This window comes from Anabrus simplex, chromosome 1, assembly GCF_040414725.1.
Source record: "Anabrus simplex isolate iqAnaSimp1 chromosome 1, ASM4041472v1, whole genome shotgun sequence".
NCBI lineage: Eukaryota > Metazoa > Arthropoda > Insecta > Orthoptera > Tettigoniidae > Anabrus > Anabrus simplex.
This window is the reverse complement of record NC_090265.1, coordinates 317,891,072-317,914,785: the sequence shown is the minus strand read 5'-3', so window position 1 is coordinate 317,914,785 and position 23,714 is coordinate 317,891,072. Positions and strand designations below refer to the sequence as shown.

Genomic DNA, 23,714 nt, shown 5'->3' with positions numbered 1-23,714 from the left:
GCACCTTCAAATACTACTGGACTGAGTCAGGATCAAACCTGCCAAGTTGGGATCAGAAGGCCAGTTCCTCAACCACCTGAGCCACACAGCTGGGCAACAATCTCACTAGCAGCTACAGAGAAATTACTGACGTTCGGTCCTTCAATACTTAATTTCATGAAGTGGTAAGACGAATACCACACTAATGTTTAAAGAGAATATCATAAGTTAAGATTTAACGGAGTATGGGGTTTTGTTCAGTATTTTACTCTTGATTTGAAATGTATTTACTTCGCATATATTGAACCATATCATTGTCTTGGAGTCATTAAGTGTTATTTTAAACACACTTCTTTCATTATATCACGATTTCATTCCCGCTAGTCCCATTGTTAGAAGTAATTTTACAAACGGTCAGAGATACCGACGCGTATTCCCATGGACTCTATTCCGGGGCAGTGTCCATTTCCAGGCATAGAACTCAACTCGAGACCAACTTTCTCGACTCCACTCCATTGCTAGCTCATCACAACGTTTTACCAAACACGTTAATACAGTATTTGGTAGTACGCATTTGCTACGGTAGCCATTTTGACAGAAAATATCGATCTACAATCGAATATGAAACATACGAGTCGATAGAGTATTAGTGTTCAGTGTCACCAACTTAGTTGTTTTCGAAGCAAATCTGTTTATTCGGCATTCTTTTAGTTTCTTTAAAATTTATTACTGCTAATATTGGACTTCAGTTGATTTATAGTTCCGATTTAATTACATTTTTACTATTGTTAATGTCAGTGTTTTACATTTGTGCTTTACTTTCTAATTCACAAATATTGGTATTATTTTCAATTTCTGGCGGGAATTACCTAAATGAACTGCCCATTTCATTTCTTCGTGTTTTTGACGCCAAATTTTGTGTTCTCAAAATGAGCAGGAAATCTAGTCAAATATCTACTCTTCTAAGTTTCTTTAAGAAAGAACCTACTTACTTACTGGTCGGAGCTACAGTCCATGTAGGTCCTTGTCCTCCTTAATCACCTGCCTCCATTCGTCCCGGTCCTCGGCTTTCCTTCTCCAGCATTTTGCTACTATAATATCCTTCTCTTAAGCCGTTTTTCTCGCCGGGTCGTCACCAAGTTATCCGCTTTTCCTGTAGTATGTCTTAAGGTATCCGTAACATTAGTCTTTTTACGAGATAGGGGAGTTAACCCTAGGCCCAACCCCCAACCTGGAGGACCAGGGTATCACTCTTAGTCTGGATCATCACCTTGGACCTGCCCGGCTTGGGTGACCCTACCTGGAGCATGTGCTCCCGCTGGCATAGCTCAAAGGATCATTTGAACACGCAAGCCTCCAAACACCCGGCAAAATGTATTTTGCCTTCATCAAAGTGAGATTTCCGAAAAAGACATTGCTGAGGCCGGCTTATCTGGTGAAGTGGAAAGTATTCAAAATGAAAAACCACAAGTGAAACATTCTTCTCAACACCGCTTATCGGGCATCAGCAATGACTGGTTTAAGCAATTTACGTGGTTATTTGTGAAAGAAAATGGTATGTTATGTTCCAGATGTATAAAATGTTCACTGAAGAAACCGACAAAGAAGGAAGTGACTTGAGTGACTGTACCGTGTGCAAGACTTCGAAAGGAGAGTTTAGTTGACCATGAATAAAGCAAGCTGCATACCGATTCTTGTCCAAACTTAAGTGAAAGATGTGCATTTGAAGAAACTGGATTTGGGCAAATAGAAAAATCCATTTCTATTTTAAACAATTTACAGAGAGATGCTTTTCTCGGAGCCCTAAGATCAATGTATTGGTTGGCAAAAAATGGAACTACCACACACTTCATTATACGAAAAGTTGCTCAAACACTGTGAGGATATGGGTTGTACATATCGAAGGCATCTTAATACTGGTGATAATGCTAATTATACTTCAGAAAGAATAATGCAGGAGTTACTTGATGTTATAGTTTCAGAAATTAGATGCGAAATATTAAAGAACATACATTCAGCAGATTATTTCAGTGTTCTGTGTGATGAAACTACAGAAATTTCCGTACTGAAGCAACTTACTGTGTACATAAAATACGTCAACCAACTTGAAAAAGATGTAAATATTAGTTTTGTGTCAACCTGCAACATCATTTATGGTAAAGCTGAGACCATAACAAATTAACTGAAAGCCTTGAAAATTTAGGGTTAAAAACTTGTAATTTGGTAGATCTCGGGTCTGATGGGGCAGCTGTCATGATTGGTAAGCAAAAGGGTGTAGCAACACTGCTAAGAGAGGAAACAAATGGACTCATGGTAAACTGTCACTGCATAAACTACATATTGGCACTTCCTAGTGCCCAGGCAGCAGCTGAAGTGCCTTATTGAGTGAAATTTAATGATATTTCAAGGCAACTCTCTTTCTTTTTTCGAAATTCCTCAGTTAGAATGGCTGGTTTAACTGAAATCCAGAACATCATGGACAGCCCTCCTATTAAACTAAAAATGGCCAATGATCGTAGATGGTTGTCTCATGACTCTGCTGTACAGTCTCTAAGAAGATCTATGGTGAGTGTTGTTGCTGAAGAGGCCACTGAAAGGAATGATATTACAGCTGAAGGCTTAAGCAAGTGCATGAAGACTTAGCTGCAATTACGATGCTTTCAGATATATTACCTCTTCCGTGCACATTGTCCAGAGCTTGGCAAACGCAGGATATTTACTTGACAGAAATTGAGCCAATCTTAGAAGAAACAAAACTCAGGGTCTTACAATTGAAACACACTCCAGGAAATCACTTTCAAAGTCTTAATCGCCATCTTGCTGGTGAATGGTCAGACTTCCACAACACTTATTCAGATGTCGATGTTGTGACCTTCAAGACAACAATTTATGACAAGTACATAGATACATAGATACTGTTACCCAACATCTAAAACACAGATTTCCGGATATGCCCATCATTTCCTGCTTTTCAAGAGTATTTAATGCAAAAAGTCAAGATCAGAATGAAGCTTCTGAGTTGCTTCTTGATTTCTACTCTAAAATGGGTAGCCCTCCAGTCATAAATTACAACAGCGCTAAACTGGAATGGTCTGTTGCATCAAAAATGTTTCAAGGAGAGTCCTACATCGGGTTAAGACCTAAACAAATAATGATGAGGTTTGCAACAACATGCAAGCTTAAGGAATCTTTTCCAAATTTAGCAAGACTAGCTGCTATTGGACTGTCTATACCTGTGAGCACAGCTGAACGTGAAGGGCGATTTTCGGCTTTGAAGAGAATTAAAACCCGTTTGAGGAATCGTATGAAGCAGAGCACACTCAACAATTTAATGCTGATTTCACTAGAGGGACCAGACTCAACAGAATTCAATTATGTAAGAGCTGCAGACAACTGGGCCTCAAAGAAGAATCAACATATAAAACATCATGCTAAAAGTATATTTCACTTTTGTAATGGTAGAAAAAGTTATATCTTATTTTGTCTTGTTTTAACAGTGAAATAGTTCAATTTAGCAGTTTAAAAGTTTACCTCTGATATTACTGTTAACGCCTGAGGGGAATAGATTGAAATTTTGTTGTTCATTTTTGAAGTAGTATTCCCCCACCCAGCTACTTGTTCCTGCCACCCGGCTGACAAAATCTTCTGGGGAGAACACTGATAATTAACGCCATGGTCGCCTTCTTCCCATTTCTAGCTCCGATCCCATTGTTGCCGTAAGACCTACGTGTGTCAGTGAGGTGTAAAGCAAATTGTAGAACAAAAAAATGACGTTCTTACTACAGAAATGCATTACAAAATCTAGAACACTCTAGAAACATATACCTTGATGTAATCGAAGTAGACGAAGCAATGCCAAAGAGGACCAAGAAGCAGCTTTGGGAGATAGTATTTGACAGCTTCTCGAAAGCCATGACCAGCAGACTGAAGGGCATCTGATACATCAGGCCGACTAATTAGCCTTGTCAGAGCATCACGACATCGTTGCTGTGTGATATCTCTCGCATATCGCCCATACACATCAAATTCAGCTGCCTGCAATTAAACAATTTTATATATTTATATACTACAACATCACAGCAAAAAAAATCGCATGATCAAAAACAGTTTACAAAACATTCTTTAGATACAGGGAGGGGGAGTAAGAAGTCATTCTTCCTTTCAATAAATAATGCTCTAACAGCTTATCTAACTTGCAATAATTCCACCTTTGAAACTGGAATTTGAATAACACAGAAAATCTTGAACCACAAAAAGAAAATATCAATTTCCTACTGATTTATCTTCTTTACTAAAATGTATAAAGCTGACCCATTACAATCTAAATGTAAGCTACTTTTTTTTTAAACCACAACTGAATAGTTTTTTTTATACATATTTCTTTTGCTTTTAATGTTCTTCACTTATCCTACGCCTGTACTAGACAATTGGATTATGCGGAGAGAGTCCTAATAAACAGAGTAAATCAAAGGAGGTTAAGCTTAAATCTCGTCTTGTTGCATGTAGAGACTCTTCAGTCAAGAACACCAAGAATTCAACTGCGTTCTGTTATCCAAGGGTCAAGGTTAGTCAACGAACACAGAAAGTGTAAACATATAGGAGAGAAACCGTTCCGCTATGAATCAATGCAATAAAGCGTACACGACTAGGGGTAATCTCCAGCAACACATGATGATACATACTGGAGAAAGGCCATTCCGCTGTAAGGAATGCAATAAGGTGGTCCGCAGAAAGGAGTATTGAGTATTCTACAAAGACACGCAATTCTTCATACGGGATTCAGGCCATTCCAGTGCTGGGAATGCAATAAAACATTTACTCAAAGAAGTAATCTGCAAAAAGACCTATTTGTTCATAATGGAGTAAGTCCATTTCATTGTCAGGAATGCAATTAAACGTTTACCCAAAGCTTGTCTCTCAACCAACACATCGTGGTACATCGGGAGAGAGGCCTTTCTACTGTAAAGAATGCAATAAAGCGTTTAAAATCAGGGATAGACTCCGACAACACGCAGTTGTACAACTAGAGAAAAGCCATACCGCTGCATGGACTGCAATAAGACGTTTTCTCCACTTGGTAATCGTCGTACCAACATGCTTCTTCGTAAAGGGGAAAGGCCATTTCAGTGTCAGGATTGTCGAATTGACTGATTGATGCAAATTATGACAAGCTACGGTTTACCATCGTAAACCCGCCGCTCTTTTGACTCCTTTAATCTAATTCAAGAATCGAGAGCAATACAAACAATACTGATCTCATAAGTCTACTCATAATTAATGCAGTGGCGAACTAAATATTGAGTTTCGAACTCAAGCATCGGAAGTGTGTTAACTAATATTCGTTATCGAATGATCTGTCTGAATGATGTGGATTTAAAAGTGGTATGTTCAGATATGGAAACCAGTCACCCATCCCTTAGTGACATTTAATTTTGCAACACAATCAGCTTCATCGAGCATAACCTCCCATTACGCACAAACGCTTGTTGACACATCATTAGTTCCGAAATCTTTAATTTCATCCTGAGTTATCCTTTACATATAAACGTCAAAAGGACTGATATTACCTCTGACAGTTATAAAGACCAGAAAATTCCTTGTCAGCATTGTGGTAAACAGTACAAAGGACTTAAAATTCATATTATCAAAGCCAAGCCAGAAGAATATCGTGAATCCCTTGTAAATACAACCTCTTTGACTCCTACACCTGACCCAAATGTAGGGTTGGAAGATGTCGACTCATCTTTATCATCGCCCCATTTACAAGAACAGGTTGAATGCGGAGATGTAAATAATACATATGAGGGAAAAATGAGAAAAGGAACTTCTGTAAACTTAAGGTGCGCACATCCCGATCACAGCGTGACATCAAGCATGCACATCATGTCTTACGCAACCGAAGAACATTCTATATTAACACCTAACGAACGCCTCGATACCCAGACAATCAGGAACGCAAATTCATATGAAAACAAAAATCATTCACAAGAGCCTCGGGAAGTTAAATGTCGATACTGTAGCCAGTATTTTTGTGGTGAGAGGGGCGTATCCATCCATATTAGTCGCTCTTATCCCAACCGACATTGCGAAAGATTGCTTCAAAATCACACGGCTAAAGTATCTCAGACAGACATATCCGCTTCAGTCCCTAGCGAAGGATCTCAATCCTAGCGACGACGGGGGTATATCAGATAATTCATCTCCAAAGTAGAAACAAGAAATGTGTGTTTAGAAATCAAAATTTGAACAATTCAACGACAATCATGGCTATCATATATCGCTTCTCCTCTTCACATCTATTAACCGCCTGCCTGGTCCCAAACACCAAGCAAGCAAATTTTATGAGGCTAGAAAGAAACGCCATTTAGCTCTTAACAAAAAACACCAGTCACTTGTCAAATCCACAGCATGCAGACAAACGTGTCCATGAAGAAAGGCGAAACAAATGTAACTATGAACTGACCCAATACCAGTTCTACAATCAGAGACAGAAGGCAGTGAGGCGGGTGTTGGAAAATAAGTCCGAAGTATGTAAAATCAACCTTGGAAACATCCATAGCTCCTTTTCCGATACCTTTTCCCATGAAAATATACACGAAAGGGAAACTTACAGTTCTAAAATCACTGAAGCGGAATGTGTGGAAATTAACATGCTCTATTAGTGAAAAATATCTAATTCCCTCCATCCGAATTTAGAATTTTCCATTCGTGCCCACCGTGTCGAAGGAGGAAATTACCACTGTCGCCCATCATATCGCAGTGGATACTGCACCGGGACCAGATCGCGCTTTGATGACCAAGACTGTCTCTTTACATACCTTGCCTGGCCAGGCTTCTAGAAAAGTATGACACAACACGTTTTCTCGTATCTTATCGAGTCTCCAATAAACTACGTACAAATGGATAGAACATTCTATAAAACTCGAGTGACAAAGGTGCATTGTTTTGTAATCTTACCCTGTGTTGCACAACATTTTATAGGATTTATACATCATATTTACATAATTTACATAATAAATTATATACTATTAATTACGCGTTCTTACATTAAATAAAGTCTTTTTAATATACAAACAGCAGACATATCGTGACATAACCTCACTTTTTTTTTTTTTTTTTTTTAATACACAAAACACAAATAATAAATGATAGACCAGGATTTAAACCAAATAAAGTCCATACATAACTACGTAAAAAATAATAATAATAATAATAATAATAATAATAATAATAATAATAATAATAATAATAACATTGGAGCTTGATATTTTCACTATTTACCCATGGGTTTAGAGAATGGCTTCCAAGTTATATCAGTCCATTACACTTTCATCAAATGTAGTAGTAGATAAATAGTTGTAACAAAGATAATGTAATGCATGCATCTAACAAGTGGATTTCAATAAATGAATGCTCTCTCCCCAGTTTCATGTGATCCAGAACTAGGGAATGGGAGTAATCTATCTGGTTTAATGTTCTTGTAATTAATTACTGATCACCTTTAAGGACAGGAATTTAGTACAGATTTTATTATAGTTGCCAATAAATAGTATTTTGATTGATCTCAGCACAATGGACTGACAATAGGAACCGTTTCAAAGTAGAATCTGTCAAAATCCTCTTAATGGTTCAATATCCACTGAGTGGCCAAAAGTCATGGGAGGGGGTGTCCCATTAGGAAATGTGCCGTGTATGAGCCCTGAGCATTGTGACTAGCTGCGGCATAGCTGAGCAGTCTGTCGCAGACACAACCATCATGAAGATGGCAACATGTCGCGACTTGACAGACTTTGAACGTGGGATGATCATCGGCGCACGACGCATGGGTCATAGTATTGCAGAGATTAAATGCGAATTTGTGTTTCTGAGGTCAACAGTGTCAAGAGTGGATCTTCAATATTGCAGAGAGAACGTTACCACCGGCATAAACCAGCGCATGGGAAGACCACAAGTGTTTAACAAACGAACATCACGTCGCCTCCGCAGAAGCCTACCGTGCACTCGACGAGCTACTGTGAGTCAGATCACCACCCAGTTGAATGTTGAGAGTCAGAAATCCATTTCTACCAGGACTGTAAGGAGGCAACTGCACCGCATAGGCTTCACCAGCCGACGACCAACTCATGTCCCTTTGCTGACACAGAGCTCAACAACGTGCATGGGCCCGCAAACATCGGCAGTGGACCATGGAACAGTGGCGGTGTGTGGTATGGCTCGATGAATCCTGGTTCCAGTTTTATCGAGCTGAAGGACGCGTGAGAATGTGCCCCATGAAGCTATGGATCTTAACAACTAGGGAGTGATGGATGCTTTCCAAGGTCAATCTTCATCTGTTATCCCTCAGTAAAGCTTTGCAGCATGAAAAACCCCATTCTATATCGCATGAAGTGACAGGCATCCACAAATACTGCTAACTGTTCTGCAGATAAGAACGGTTCTGTTGATGTTAGGATCTAATGCTTTTACAACTTCTATAATTTTTGGTAAATGTTCTGAATAATAGAAGGCAGCCTCAAGCCATGATCCCCAGCGTGTTAAAATAGGTTGTGGTGGTAAAGGAGTTTCAGGTGATTTTGTTCTGAATATCTGAACCCGTGATGGAGCTTTCACAACCATTTTCTTAACCAATGACACTAATTTCTCCACTAATGGATAGCATGAACAAATAGTCTCTGCTAATCATACATTCATATATTTAATAGTTTTGACTGGAGTTCTGAAGAAATTAAGGATTTATTGCGTACTTCTATTCAATACATATATATCCATCTTTAGACAGGAGTAATTCTGATCAAACATGTTTCGGCTCATGTTTAAGCCATCTTCAGTGATAACGTTAAAAACTACATGATTAATGTTAAAAGAATGTTATTAAAAACACGATGAGAATCAATGTATAATAACATGTCCAGTCTAGCCTAAGCAAGCAACGAGTGCAGACGTGCTGGGTCGAGTGTGCCGGTAGAGCGAGAGTGGAGTGTGAGCGGTGAGTGCAAGAGGGAAGACAAGAGTGAAGAGGGAGTTGATTAGTGTGGAACAATATAGGGTAGTTATTGGAAGATGGCAGGGAAGAAGGAAGAAGGAAACAGTCAAAAGAGAAGGAGATAAAGTGGAAATAAGATTGAAGGGCGAGATGATATTGGCGGTAGCGGTGATTATGGTACTCCTAGTTATAGGGGGCATGTAAGTAAACCCCGGTCCAACTTAGAGTGATAATATGAGCTGGAAAGATGTAAAGATCATAAGGAGGGTGGTAAAGGAGGTTGTGGAAGAAGTATGCCTATTTGAACAGATTAAAAATATGATTCAGGAACAAGCGAAAGAGTTCAAAAATACAAGGCAATGGATCCAGGGAAAAACAGACGAAATAATTATCAAAGTGGGAAACAAGAGAGAAATTGTGTCACTCAATGAGAAAATAAGGAATATGGAAGAAGAGGTGATGAAGCTGAAGGCAGAAATAGAAGACAGTACCCAGGTATGCAGGAAAAAATACTTATTTATATATGGAGTGCCGGAAGAAAAAGAAAAGGACAAAGTGATGACAATTTACAAAGTTGTGGAAGTCATCCAAAACAGAATGAAAATTAACTTCAGTGAAGTTGATACACACGATGTGGAAAGGATAGGTAATGCACAGGGTAACAGGCCGATAAAAGTGAAGTTGTTATCCACCCTGATGGCGGAAATAGTGATAAGAAACACGGGTAAACTACAGAGTACAAAAATTTCTATTAAGAGAGACATGGGAAGAGAAGGGATTACGAATATAAAAACCCTCAAGAAACATTGAGTGACGGCCAGACTTCAAGGTTTAAAACTCATATTAGGGGTCAGGAATTAGTGGTAACCAACGGCCAATGGACCAGATTTTGGACAGTGACAAAATTACGGCAATTAGAAGAGAATTTGAAGCAAGAAGAAGTGATGGGGAAGAGAGTGGAAGAAAGGCAAGTTATAGAAACCAATGTCGGAGAAGACGGACATGGTAATAAGAAAAGAACCGGGGGACACAGGAAGTTGAGTAAGGAAAGGCAGGGGGATGAACATAGTGAAAGTGCACAGTGAATAGGAAAGAGCAATGAACAACAAGGTGAGAATATAAATGTGTAGACAAGCAGCTATGGACATAGACAGGGAAGCGGAAAGGCAGAGAGGTGAACACAGTGAAGGAATGGACGTGCAGAGTGAAAAGGAAAGGTCAGACAGGGAGAGAATAGAGCTGATTATGAACAAAGGGAGGAGCAGGAGCTTAAGAGATCTGTGGGGAAAGAAAAAAAATGATGAGGGCATAGTAACAAGAAAATGTAAAGTAAGTAAGTAAGTAAGTAAGTAAGTAAGTAAGTAAGTAAGTAAGTAAGTAAGTAAGTAAGTAAGTAAGTAAGTAAGTAAGTAAGGGAATAGTGGATGAAGACATGGTTGTAATATAAGGAAAGATGGTTCGGGTGGTTAAGAATGAGGAAGTTATAGTGGCTGTGAGGATTGGAAATGCAGAGTGATTTGGATTTGAAATGTATAGTGCATTTAGTTACGTGTGATTTTGTTATGAGTGATTATAGTTAAGTAGATTTAAGGATTAAGCTGGAAGGAGAGTGGAGTTGGCGGGGTGATACTTGGAGTGATTGTAAATAAGGAAAGATGTTCTGGTTTGTTAAGAGTATGTAGAAATTGGTAGGTGGTGGAGTATAGTGAAGTTTAGTTGATGGTTAAGAGTCATGTATTGTAATTTAAGTTAATGGTGGATCTGTGGCTTTGGTAACTGTATGTCAAGTGTAACATTGGCCCTGTGTCTTTGCTAACGGTACGTAAATTGAAACTGAAAAGTAAGTGGGCTTGATATAATATATGGTTAAGTAGATGGGTATGGTAAAATGAAGATTAGATGAAAGATGGTGGAGCTGTGTCCTTGTTAACTGTATGCCAACTGTAATTGATATGTATAGTGAGCTTGATATGGTAGGTGGTTAAGAGATGGGTTACGGTAATTCAAGTGAGTATGGCCTGGAATTTAAATGTTTGTGGATGGTGCTAAGAGGTGTTTGGAGGTCGGTCACAGAGTGATCAGAGTTATTATGTTTGAATGATAAGAGAGGTAGTGAAGTGTAGATAGAATAGAATAGAATAGAATAGAATAGAATAGAATAGAATAGAATAGAATAATTTTATTGTCTTTAGGCAACTGGCAGTTGCAATGGACAGTCATAGGTGCATAGTTACAAAATATTACAAGTATCTTATTAAGCACATAAAATAAATACAACTATATACAAAAGAGTTAAAATAAACATAACACTATTTGTCATAGAGAGTGATAAATAACTACTAATTTATCAACGTGTTAGGATGGCGTTGGCCTTTATTACCCACCTTGAAACAGTGTTATTTTTTCTTCAAATTCAGATACTGAGTAGAAGCTATTGGATGTCAACCAATTTTTAAAGGTTCTTTTGAAGTTATATAGGGGCATATCCTTTAGTTGGGCAGGTAGTTTGTTGAATAATTTAATGCCATTACACCTATAGTTTTCCTGTGTTTTCCTCGGCCTAACATGTGGTAAATCTAAATCGTTCCTATATCTTGTGCCATATGAGTGTACATTTCTGTGAGTTGTTAGGTCAATGAGATTTTCTTTAGTACTGCGTATACTATGATAAATGTATAATGAGGGAAGAGTCATAATTGTAATTTCTTGGAACATAGATCTACATGACTCCCTTATGGCCTTACCTTTATTACATCTTATTGCCTTCTTTTGCCACTTGAACACATCCTGACCCCCTGTTGAGTTACCCCGTAACATGGTACCATATGATAGGTGTGAGTGAAAGAAGGCATAGTATGCACTCATCATCTGACTACTACTAACTGATGCTTTAAGTCTGCGAAGCAAAAATATCACTCTAGCCAGTTTTGTACGTAACTTTTGCATGTGTGTGCTCCAGGCTAATTTACAATCCAGATACACTCCCAATAATTTGACAGAATTTTGATCATTATTACCCAGACCTGAATTAATTAAATGGAAGTAGATCACTTCTGTCTTGTTATTATTTAGGATAAGTTTATTTGCCTGCAACCAAGAGGATGATTTGTGTAGCATTTCTATCCTTTCCTCTTCAACATATATTAAGTCTCTGTTGCTTGTTATGATAGTAATATCATCTGCATAGAGCACTGACCTACAGGGTAAATGACTAACAATATCATTTATATACACAAGGAAGATGAAAGTTCCTATAAATGAGCCCTGAACCACCCGTTTTTACTTTGAGAGCCCCAGATCGTTGATTCTCTACCAATACAATTTGATACCTGTTATTGAGGTAGGATGTAATTAATAACTCTAAATATTTCACGCCATAGTAACTAAGCTTACTTACTAGTATATTGTGTGGTACTGAGTCAGAAGCTTTGCTGAGGTCTAACAGGGTAGCACTTGTAATGTGGTGAGACTCAAAGCCTTGAATTACTTCAGTCACAACAGCTTCTAAGGCTTTAATGGTGGATTTATTTGTTCTGAACCCAAACTGTGCAGCATTTAATAAATTATACGTTTCAAAATATACAGATAGCTGTTCCTTTATACAATGTTCTATTATCTTAGATATGAATGGAACAATTGAAGTGGGTCGATAACTGCCTGGATCCATAACAGCACCTTACTTAAACACAGGAATTGTAACTGTAATTTTTAGACAGGGTGGGAAAGTCCCTTCAGCCAGTATCCAATTGATGAGCCGAGTTAAAGGAATTATTATGTCAATAATTTGTTTTAGAATAAAATTACTTATGCCATAGTAGTCTTTACAGTTTGAAGAATTTAGTTCTGAGACTATTTTGCAGACTTTCTTAGGGTTTATAACTTGCCATTTAAAGGGGAGTCTGTTATTTTCAGGAGTTACACTGTTCTTTAGTAGATTGTTATATGCAGTTTCATTGTCTCCAGAAGTGTTACCGATATTAATATGTTTTGGCACTGTTTATAAAGTAATCATTAAGTACAATCGGTTCTATTGGCACAGAATTCTCCCTCTTTGCCCTCCCATTGCCTTACATTTATTTTTACCGTCTTACTAATAAACGGTGTATAACATTTATACAAGGTTCATGCACCGTTTATGTGAAATTTGTTACTAATAAACCGCGTATAAGCCTTCTGAGTATACATCTGTTATAGTTATTCATGGAATTGCTTATACAGACCAGGACACTTGTATAAGCACTGTATAGCAGCGAGTAGCGGAAAAAGAAACGAGTGAGCAGTTTATTTTCGTGGTGTTTATTGTCTACAGTAATATAATCGTGGTGAAATATTCGACTTATCCATATAACATTGAACACACATTGAAAGAATGGACGATAACGTTGATGATCTTCACGGTATTTTAAACATAGAAGACATACACCATTCAGAGGTTATGGGGCTAGACATCTTCGTAAAGTAAAACACTTCAAACAGACGGAATGACAATGAATGACTATAAAAGAAATGATGGTTGGGCGTATTTTTGTGTAATAATGTGTTACTACTTAATAGACTTCTGAAATTGCGAAACTTGAAAACCGTACATAATACGATTTCCATACTTTGTAGATGAATACGCAGAAATATGATGTATAAATGCCTAATAGAAACTTTTTTGATCAAACCTTTCTTTTAGCTACAAAACAGGTTTTCTTTTCTCCTGAAAAGTAAGGATTTTGGAATGTGTACACTTTTCAACTCGCCGATTCAATTACAATTGTCTACGTTTTCCGTACTATCCCAGTTAGGAGCTACTGATCTTTTCTTAAGCTTTTTTTTTTTTTTTTTTTTTTGGCGTTCATTACACAAGCAAGCTGAAGAAATATTGATATCAGTATAAGCCATTTTCCAGCTGACTCACTTTGTGTTACAAGATATTATATTTTGTGTTGCCACTGCCTTTTCAATATGCCGTACTACTGCGCGACTTTCCGGAAAGTTTTGCCTGTAGATAACCAGCAGAAGCGATCATAAAGGCGGTGAACATACGAAAAACACCAGTGAACTACAGGAAGAGATTCCTATGCCTTAGAAAGAGTGTATACGTGCTGTATAGTAATATAATGCGTATACCACGTTTATTAGTAAGAAAAATATAAAACGCTTATACCGAGTTTATTCACGTTTTTAACTATACAAGTGTTAAACAACTGTATAAGGACTTTTTATTAGTAAGATGGTTAGATCACCATCAATCACTACTGATCTGAATTTAGGCAGTCGCCCAGGTGGCAGATTCCCTATCTGTTGTTTTCCTAGCCTTTTCTTAAATGATCGCAAAGAAATTGGAAAATTATTGAACATTTCCCTTGGTAAGTTATTCCAATCCCTAACTCCCCTTCCTATAAATGAATATTTGCCCCAATTTGTCTTCTTGAATTCCAACTTTATCTTCATATTGTGATCTTTCCTACTTTTAAAGACACCACTCAGACTTATTCGTCTACTGATGTCCTCCCACGCCATCTCTCCACTGACAACTCGGAACATACCACTTAATCGAGCAGCTCGTCTCCTTTCTCCCAAATCTTCCCAGCCCAAACTTTGCAACATTTTTGTAACACTACTCTTTTGTCGGAAATCACCCAGAACAAATCGAGCTACTTTTCTTTGAATTTTTTCCAGTTCTTGAATCAAGTAATCCTGGTGAGGGTCCCATACACTGGAACCATACTCTACCAGAGACTTTTATGCCCTCTCCTTTACATCCTTACTAAAACCCCTAAATACCCTCATAACCATGTGCAGAGATCTGTACCCTTTATTAACAATCATATTTATGTGATTACCCCAATGAAGGTCTTTTCTTATATTAACACCTAGGTACATACAATGATCCCCAAAAGGAACTTTCACCCCATCAACGCAGTAATCAAAACTGAGAGGACTTTTCCTATTTGTGAAACTCACAACCTGACTTTTAACCCCGTTTATCATCATACCATTGCCCACCGTCCATTTCACAACACTATCGAGGTCACCCTGCAGCCGCTCACAATCTTGTAACTTATTTATTACTCTGTACAGAATAACATCATCTGCAAACAGCCTTATCTCTGATTCCACTTCTTTACACATAACACACACATATATATAAGAAAACATAAAGGTCCAATAATACTGCCTTGAGGAATTCCCCTCTTAATCATTACAGGGTCAGACAAAGCTTCGCCTACTCTAATTCTCTGAGTTCTATTTTCTAGAAATATAGCCACCCATCAATAAAATTAATAAAATAATCATTAGCTTGTTGTTTTGCCAATTGAATTTCATTGCAGTAGATTTTTTTAATGAGGGTATAATTTTCTTTATCTGTTTGTTTTCCTTGCTTTGCTTTATTGTAATAGATAATCATTAAATTCCTGATAGTTGCGAGGTGAGGAGTGTACCATTTCCCTTTATGCTTCCCTTTGAGTTTACCTGATCCATTAATTACCTCTGTAGTTCTAGGACAGCACTCTTCCACACAATAACCTAGTAACTGTATAAAATTTTCAGTTGCTTCCGAGGCATTATTACAGTTTAGTATAATGTTTTCAAAATTGATGTGAATTAATTCATTTCTTAGCTTTAAAATGTTATTTTCTTCCAACCTTATGAAATGTTTAATTGCCTACTGTCATGTTGCTTTTCCAATTCAGTTTTTAATTTTAGCCAGAGACCACTGTGATCAGACAATATATGCTCTGTAACACCACATGTGAAGTCAGTGTTTTGAACATTAGTGATTATGTTGTCCAAACAAGAATTTTTCCTGGTGGGTTGATCATTGGCAAGATACAAATCATGAGACCTGAGAATATCACAAAATTGTTTTTTGATGGATGATTCAACTAAAATATTAATATTAATTTCACCTATGCAATAGATTTTGTAATTCCGATATAGGTGGTTTGAAAAGTTCTCGGAATGTACTAGAATTAAGTATCTTACCTCAGTGGAACTGCTTTTATTTTTCAACATAGTCTTCCTGTAGACTAATGCATTTGGTCCAGCGATGTTCCAATGCCTTGATCCCATCTCGAAAATGATATTCCTCCAGGCCTGCAAAATACCTCTCCAATTCGGCTGTCAGTTCTTCCCTTGTAGAAAATCTCTGCCCACCGAGGAAAATTTTCAGCTTGGGGAATAGATGAAAGTCTGATGGTGCCAAATCAGGTGAATAAGGTGGATGTGGCAACAATTCGTACTCCAGTTCGTGAAGTTTTGCCATGGCAGTAACACTTGTGTGCGTTGTCCTGATGAAAGATGACTTTTTTCCTTGTCAAACCTGGCCTTGTTTCGCATATCTTTTCCTGTAGTTGGTCTAGGAGGTTTGCATAGTATTGCCCCAGAATTGTTTGGCCAGTAGGAAGATAATCTATCAGCAGAATGTCTTTTGCATCCCAGAAAACTGAGGCCATGACCTTTCCGGCAGAACGCACTGCCTTTGCTTTCTTTGGTGGTGGTGAATTAGCATGTTTCCACTGCTTTGACTGCTGTTTTGTCTCTGGGGTACAGTAGTGGACCCAAGTTTCATCTGTAGTCACAAACCGGCGCAAAAAATCTTGTTGGCTGCACTGAAAACGGGCCAGATTTTGTTCGGACATTTCCAATCTGGTGCGTTTATTGTCCAATGTCAAGAGCCGCGGCACCCATCTTGCGGATAATTTTTTCATACCCAATTCTTCAGTTAAAATATAATATACCCGTTCTGAAGACATCCCTACAGTTTCAGCAATCTCCAGCACTTTCAGTCGACGATCCTCCATGACCATTTTATGCACTTTTGCGATAAATTCTGGGGTCATAACACTTTTTGGCCGTCCACTACGCGGATCATCATCCAAGCTCTCCCGACCAAATTTAAACTCGCTGGTCCACTTGGCAACGGTTGAAAATGAAGGAGCAGAGTGTCCCAGTGTGTTCTGAAAGTTGGCATGAGTTTCCTTTGCTTTCATACCTTTCTTTACAAAGTATTTAATCACTGCTCGAATCTCAGTTTTTTCCATTGTCACAAATCACTACGTGGGAACAACAACAAAGAGTCGTCACTACCACACACCTGCAGCTAGAGCAATGACGCGCCACGTACAGTAGGCAATGGTATGATGACGATGATCATCATCATTGTTGACCAACTCCAGTTTTCCAGGTGTGGTATACGAGCCCCTTCCATTTTGTTCTGTCCATGAACCATTCTTCGTTCACAATCCGCTCCCAATCCTGACCTTTCTCCTCTACACCCTTCTTCACTAAGTCTGTTCTTTTTTCTCTAGGTCTGCCCACTGGTCTCTTTCCCCTGATTTCTCTTTCATACTCCTTTCTTGCAGACCTGTTGGCACTCATTCTTTTCACATGACCAAACCACTTCAGTCTTGCCTTTTGGATCTTCTGGAGTGAGGAGTCTTCTAGTCCTACGTCTTCTCTGAATTTTTCATTCCTGATTTTATCCCTCCTGGTCTTCTGGATCATTGTGCGTAGGAACTTCATTTCTGCTGCTTGGAGCTTCGAGTTGTCCTTTCTTGTTAATGTAGCAGTTTCCAGGCTGTACGTGAGAATAGGGGTGTAGTATGATTTATACGGTGTCATCTTGTTTTTGAGTGGTACATGTTTATCCCATAGCAGCTGTCTTACTTGGAGGTAAAAATGTATTGCTTTGCTGATTCAGGTTGTGAGTTTCACAAATAGGAAAAGTCCTCTCAGTTTTAATTGCTGCGTTGATGGGGTGAAAGTTCCCTTTGGGGATCATTGTAAATACCTAGGTATTAATATAAGGAAAGATCTTCATTGCCTTAGACAGGTCAATCGCGATACAGTCCAACTGACCTCCTGAATCCAGGATATCTGCTATATCTTGCTGGAATCCTACAAGTTGGGCTTCGGTGGAATAACCTTTCCTAAACCCAAACTGCCTTCTATCAAACCAGTTATTAATTTTGCAAACATGTCTTATATAATCAGAAAGAATGCTTTACCAAAGCTTACATGCAATGCATGTCAAACTGACTGGCCTGTAGTTTTCAGCTTTATGTATATCACCCTTTCCTTTATATACAGGGGCTACTATAGCAACTCTCCATTCATTTGGTAAAGTTCCTTCATGTAAACAATAATCACAAACAAGTACTTCAGATATGGTACTATATCCCAACCCATTGTCTTTAGTATATCCCCCAAAACCTTATCAATTCCAGCTGCTTTTCTAGTTTTCAACTTTTGTTTCTTACTGTGAATGTCATTGCTGTCATAGGTAAATTTTAATACTTCTTTAGTAATAGTCACCTCCTCTATCTGGACATTATCCTTATAACCAACAATCTTTACATACTGCTGACTGAATACTTCTGCCTTTTGAAGATCTTCACATACACACTCCCCTTGTTCATTAATGATTCCTGGAATGTCCTTGCAACCTGTTTCTGCCTTAAAGTACCCATACATACTTTTCCATTTTTCACTAAAATTTGTATGGCTGCCAATTATGCTTGCCATCATGTTATCCTTAGCTGACTTCTTTGGTAGATTCAATTTCCTAGTAAGTTCCTTCAATTTCTCCTTACTTACACAGCCATTTCTAACTATTTCTTTCCAACCTGCACCTCTTTCTTAAGGTGGCGTGCACCATCTTGGAGTAAATTACTACAGAAGTAGCGTTTACTAAAGAAGTCCATACTACAGAAGTAAATTACTACGGGAATTATTTACTCCGGAAGTAACGTCGGAGGGTTGAAGTACAATTTACTCTTTTAGTTACTACTACAGAAGTAGCGTTCGTTACTCGCGGAGTAGTGCTGTGTTCGTGTATCTTCTTTAAAGAAATCCAAATAGATAAGGTTATGTGCGATAGGAAACGGGGGAACAACGTAAGCGAAAAAGATAAATGCTTGTTAATAGAGATAATGACGATCTATGCAAAGGATATAAGGTGTAAGAAACACAACATAAAGATGCTGGATAAGAAAGGAAATTCATGGAAAGTCGTGGCGAAAGAATTCAATGCTTCGAGTGACGGAAAACGCAGTGAAAAGCAAGTTAAGATTCTATAGAAGAACTTAAAAGCAAAGCAGAAAGTCATGGACACGCGGGAAAAATTAAAACTGATGGCGGTTTCTTCATACAGATGGCCTACATCCACAGCGAAATTTTCCCATTTTCACACCAGGCAAATGCTGGGTCTGTAGGCCCTACCTTAAGGCCACGGTCGCTTCCCAATCCCTAGGCCTTTCCTGCCCTATCGTTGCCATAAGACCTATCTGTGCCGGTGCGACGTTAAGCAAATTGAAAAAAAAACCTCTTCCGATTTCTGAAAAGTTCACCGTTGTCACCGAGAGGGCAATAAATGGGAATATGCGCGCAGTCACAGTCAATTGCACCCACGACGTGTGGAAACCTGCGAACGAGAACAATATCCTTTTATTTTCCGAACGATCATCATTTGCAGGCGTACCTCCCTCTTAGCCTCAACTACTGCTTTAACTACGCGATGAAAGATACGGCTAGCAGTTGTGCGGTAAACGTTAATTAGATCACCGGCAACTGTACCATACTGAAATGTTCCGGTACGAAACACTCGTAGGGCACACAGCAACTGTAATTTTAGAGATACAACAAAATTAAGAGAAGAATTCAGCTGTAAGTGATCTCCAAGTAGATTTAGAAGGAAAGTAAAGGATTCCTTCCTAAGACCAAAAACGTTCCTGAAACTCGCAGTGTTCACATTACACGGCTATCGCCTTTCACGCACTGTAGGCCTACGCACTATTACATTTCCCATCGTTTACTGCGTCGAGATCGTCAATATAATATAATATAAAGTAATCCATAAACACGTTTGAAACGTCTTTCCTCTCATATACGGCACGATATTATCATTAGTCAACAAGTCTAAACTTAGCTTACTCCATGCACGACGTGAGAGTAAATTCTAACCTATATTCGTACGTTATTTACTTCTTTAGTAATATACTACAAGATGGTGCTCTTCAACATTTTACTCTTGTAGTAATTTAGTCCAGGAGTATCTGAGAGGACTAAAATACTTCGGAAGTAATTTACTCTCGTATGAAAGTCGCCGAATGCTGACTTCAAGAGTACTTTACTACGGAAGTAGAACTTACTCTTGGTTGGTGCACGCCACCCTTAGTCTCTTTACTTCTCTGTTATAATATAGTGGATCTTTATCATTCCTTACCACCTTTAAAGGTTCACATAATTATGATTGTAAATAAAGGGTACAGATCTCTGCACATGGTTATGAGGGTATTTAGGGGTTTTAGTAGGGATGTAAAGGAGAGAGCATATTTGTCTCTGGTGAGACCCCAACTAGAGTATGGTTCCAGTTTATGGGACCCTCTCCAGGATTACTTGATTCAGGAAGTGGAAAAAATCCAAAGAAAAGCAGCTCGTTTTGTTATGGGCGATTTCTGACAAAAGAGTAGTGTTACAAAAATGTTGCAAAGTCTGGCTGGGAAGACTTGGGAGAAAAGAGGTGAGCTGCTATGTATGTGGTATGTTACAAACCATCATTCTCATTTTTGTTCCGTATTGAAAACAGCGATCTCACTTAGTTTACAATAGGAGTATATTTATTACCCCACTAAGTGAGATAGTTGTATGTGATATATATATTGATTCCCACAGGGAATCTGAAACATTTGTCCCGAATGAGTAAATTTATAATCCAATATAAATGGTCCGTTATTGGACATTATAAATTTTCCAGCTAACTCATTCTTGGTTGCCAACGTTTTGCCCTCGTGTGCTAGGGTGGACTCATCAGTTGGTACCTAGCACACCTACCAATACGCTGGCTAGTGCACACTGTGGAGGCCACTGCGTAGGCTACCTGCAGCCACCGGCAGTGCCAATGCACTAAGAGACTTTGTCTCATTACCAAAAATTGATGCCTGCTTGGCCATCAGATGATATATATGTTGATTCCCATAGGGAATCTGAAACATTTGTCCCGAATGAGTAAATTTATAATGTTTCAGATTCCCTATGGGAATCAACATATATATCATCTGATGGCCAAGCAGGCATCAATTTTTGGTAATGAGACAAAGTCTCTTAGTGCATTGGCACTGCCGGTGGCTGCAGGTAGCCTACGCAGTGGCCTCCACAGTGTGCACTAGCCAGCGTATTGGTAGGTGTGCTAGGTACCAACTGATGAGCCCACCCTAGCACACGAGGGCGAAACGCTGGCAACCAAGAATGAGTTAGCTGGAAAATTTATAATGTCCAATAACGGACCATTTATATTATAGTTGTATGTTCCGAGCTGTCAGTGGAGAGATGGCGTGGGAGGACATCAGTAGACGAATAAGTTTGAGTGGTGTCTTTAAAAGTAGGAAAGATCACAATATGAAGATAAAGTTGGAATTCTAGAGGATGAATTGGGGCAAATATTCGTTTATAGGAAGGGGAGTTAGGGACTGGAATAACTTACAGAGGGAGATGTTCAATACATTTCCAATTTCTTTGCAATCATTTTAGAAAAGGCTAGGAAAACAATAGATAGGGAATCTGCCACTTGGGCGACTGCCCTAAATGCAGATCAGTAGTGATTGGATTGATTGATTGAAAATAACCTATAATAAGGTAAAATGAAACAACGGCAAATCGGCACATAGAGGTTGAAGACCTCCATCTCTCTTCTGGCTGTAATCGTAGACCTCGCAGATTCCATAACATATGCCATCCACACTCATTGACCTACCGAGGTTCGCTGATACACAGCCAAAACAATTCACCTCCTGCCGTGTTGGTGTGCCGCAATCTCCTCGCTTTGCAGTTTCTGCATGACATACTTCCTTGTTCCTTGTCATCATTACTTCACTCCACTCATTTGTCGTAATTTACATACAATAAAGTGGCAAAAGAAGACTGGCTAGTGGCATTAATACACCCGCTGCATAAAAAGGGACCGAAAACAGACGTCATCAACTACCGAGGAACATCACTTCTATCTGTCATGTATAAGATTTTTTCTAAACTCCTATTGAACAGACTGACACCACAAATTGACCACAAGTTGGGAGAGTATCAGGGTGGCTTCAGGTGAGGGCGCTCTTGCCAGGATCAAATCTTGAGTCTAAAAATGATAATCAAATATTACAATGCGCGACCAAGGAACATCTTCATATGTTTCGTTGACTTTCAGAAAGCATACGATTCAATAGATATAGACACACTGATGGACATTTTGAGAGAATATGGCATTGATAAAAAAACACTCAACTTACTTAGGTTAACACTAACAAACACCATATCCAAAGTGAAATTTCGAGGAGAGGTCAGCAAACCCTTCCAGATAAAAACAGGTCTGAGACAGGGTGACAGCTTATCACCAACACTGTTCAACGTGGTTCTAGATAAGGTCATGAAAACACTGTGGAAACATAATGACTCAGGTGCTATAATAGGTAGTAAAAATAAACATGTCAAACCCAAGTGTTTGGCCTTTGCTGATGATTTGGCACTCTTCGCTGAGACAGAACAGGAAGCAATAACACAGATAAATGAACTGCAGGAGATCTCCTTCACAAAAATTGAGATGATGATCACGAACAGGAATTATGTGAAAAGAATAATGAAGATGAAATATGGCAAGGTGAAAGTCACAAGGCAGTTTAAATACCTGGGAGAGATTATCAGTAGCAACGGGTTAGATAAAGGGGCCATGGAAAATAAAGAGACTTCAGTTGGAAAGGCTAAATACTGCCACCAAAGCCATTTACAACAAAAATAATCTTTCTATTAATGCCAAACTAAGGCATTATGATGCTGTGGTAAACCCAGTGATTCTGTATGAGGTGGAAACAGCAACACTAACAAACCTGGAAAAGCTACTAAAGATTGAAAGGAGAATATTAAAGAGGATTTACGGCCCAAGGGTGGTAGAGGGAAACTGCAGATTACGATCAAATAAAGAGAGATACAAAAGAACAGAAGACCTGGAAACAACAATAAGGAAAAGATGGCTGCGATTCTATGTACACATGGTAAGAATGGATCAGCAAGGTTAAATAAACAAATTTTTAATAAAATATACTACTTGAAGAGCCAGGGGGGATATGCCAAGCAGATGAAGGAAGAACTCAAGTGGTTAGGAATTGCGGATGTAGAATGTTGTGACAAGAGACCAATTCAGGAAAAGACTTTCCAACATAAAAGTTCTTGTGGAAGAAAAGAAAGAGCGCAGAGGGGGAAGATGGACTGAAGAGAGAAGAGTGCAACATTCTGAAAGAATGAAGGCACTGTGGAGAAAGAGGAAGGAAGAAGGGATGATAAGAAGGAAGTTAAGTGGTATTAGCGTGGTCCTAACTTTGGCCGGTTCGGAAGGAAGAAAGAAAGAAAGAAAGAAAGAAGAAGAAAGCAGCAAAATCATCTTCCCATTCATACATATATCAATTATAATCACATAAGCCACTCACCATTTTAAATTATGCTATCACATTTTACCATCATCCGCCAACCTTATCACCTTACCATTTTTACAATCACTCTCTTACCTTACTTACTAGCAATATACCCACCACAAAGCAGTAAAAATCAATTTATCATTCATACATATATCAACTAAAATCATATAATTCATTCACCATATTAACTTATGCCATCATATTTTACCATCATCCACCAACCTTGTCATCTCACCCTTTTTACAATCACTCTATTACCTTACTTTCTAACAATACATTTTTCATAATTTACATCATCTTATAAT

General features: G+C 38.6%; 1 protein-coding gene across 1 annotated transcript in view; it reads right to left on the bottom strand.

Annotated features, from left to right (window-relative positions):
- Positions 1-23,714, bottom strand: part of Sos (Son of sevenless) — a 765,665-nt gene that overhangs the window by 493,541 nt on the left and 248,410 nt on the right. The window contains exon 7 of the mRNA XM_067134824.2: positions 3,805-4,014. Coding sequence (XP_066990925.2) covers positions 3,805-4,014 — 210 coding nt within the window. The remainder of the gene's footprint in view (positions 1-3,804; positions 4,015-23,714) is intronic.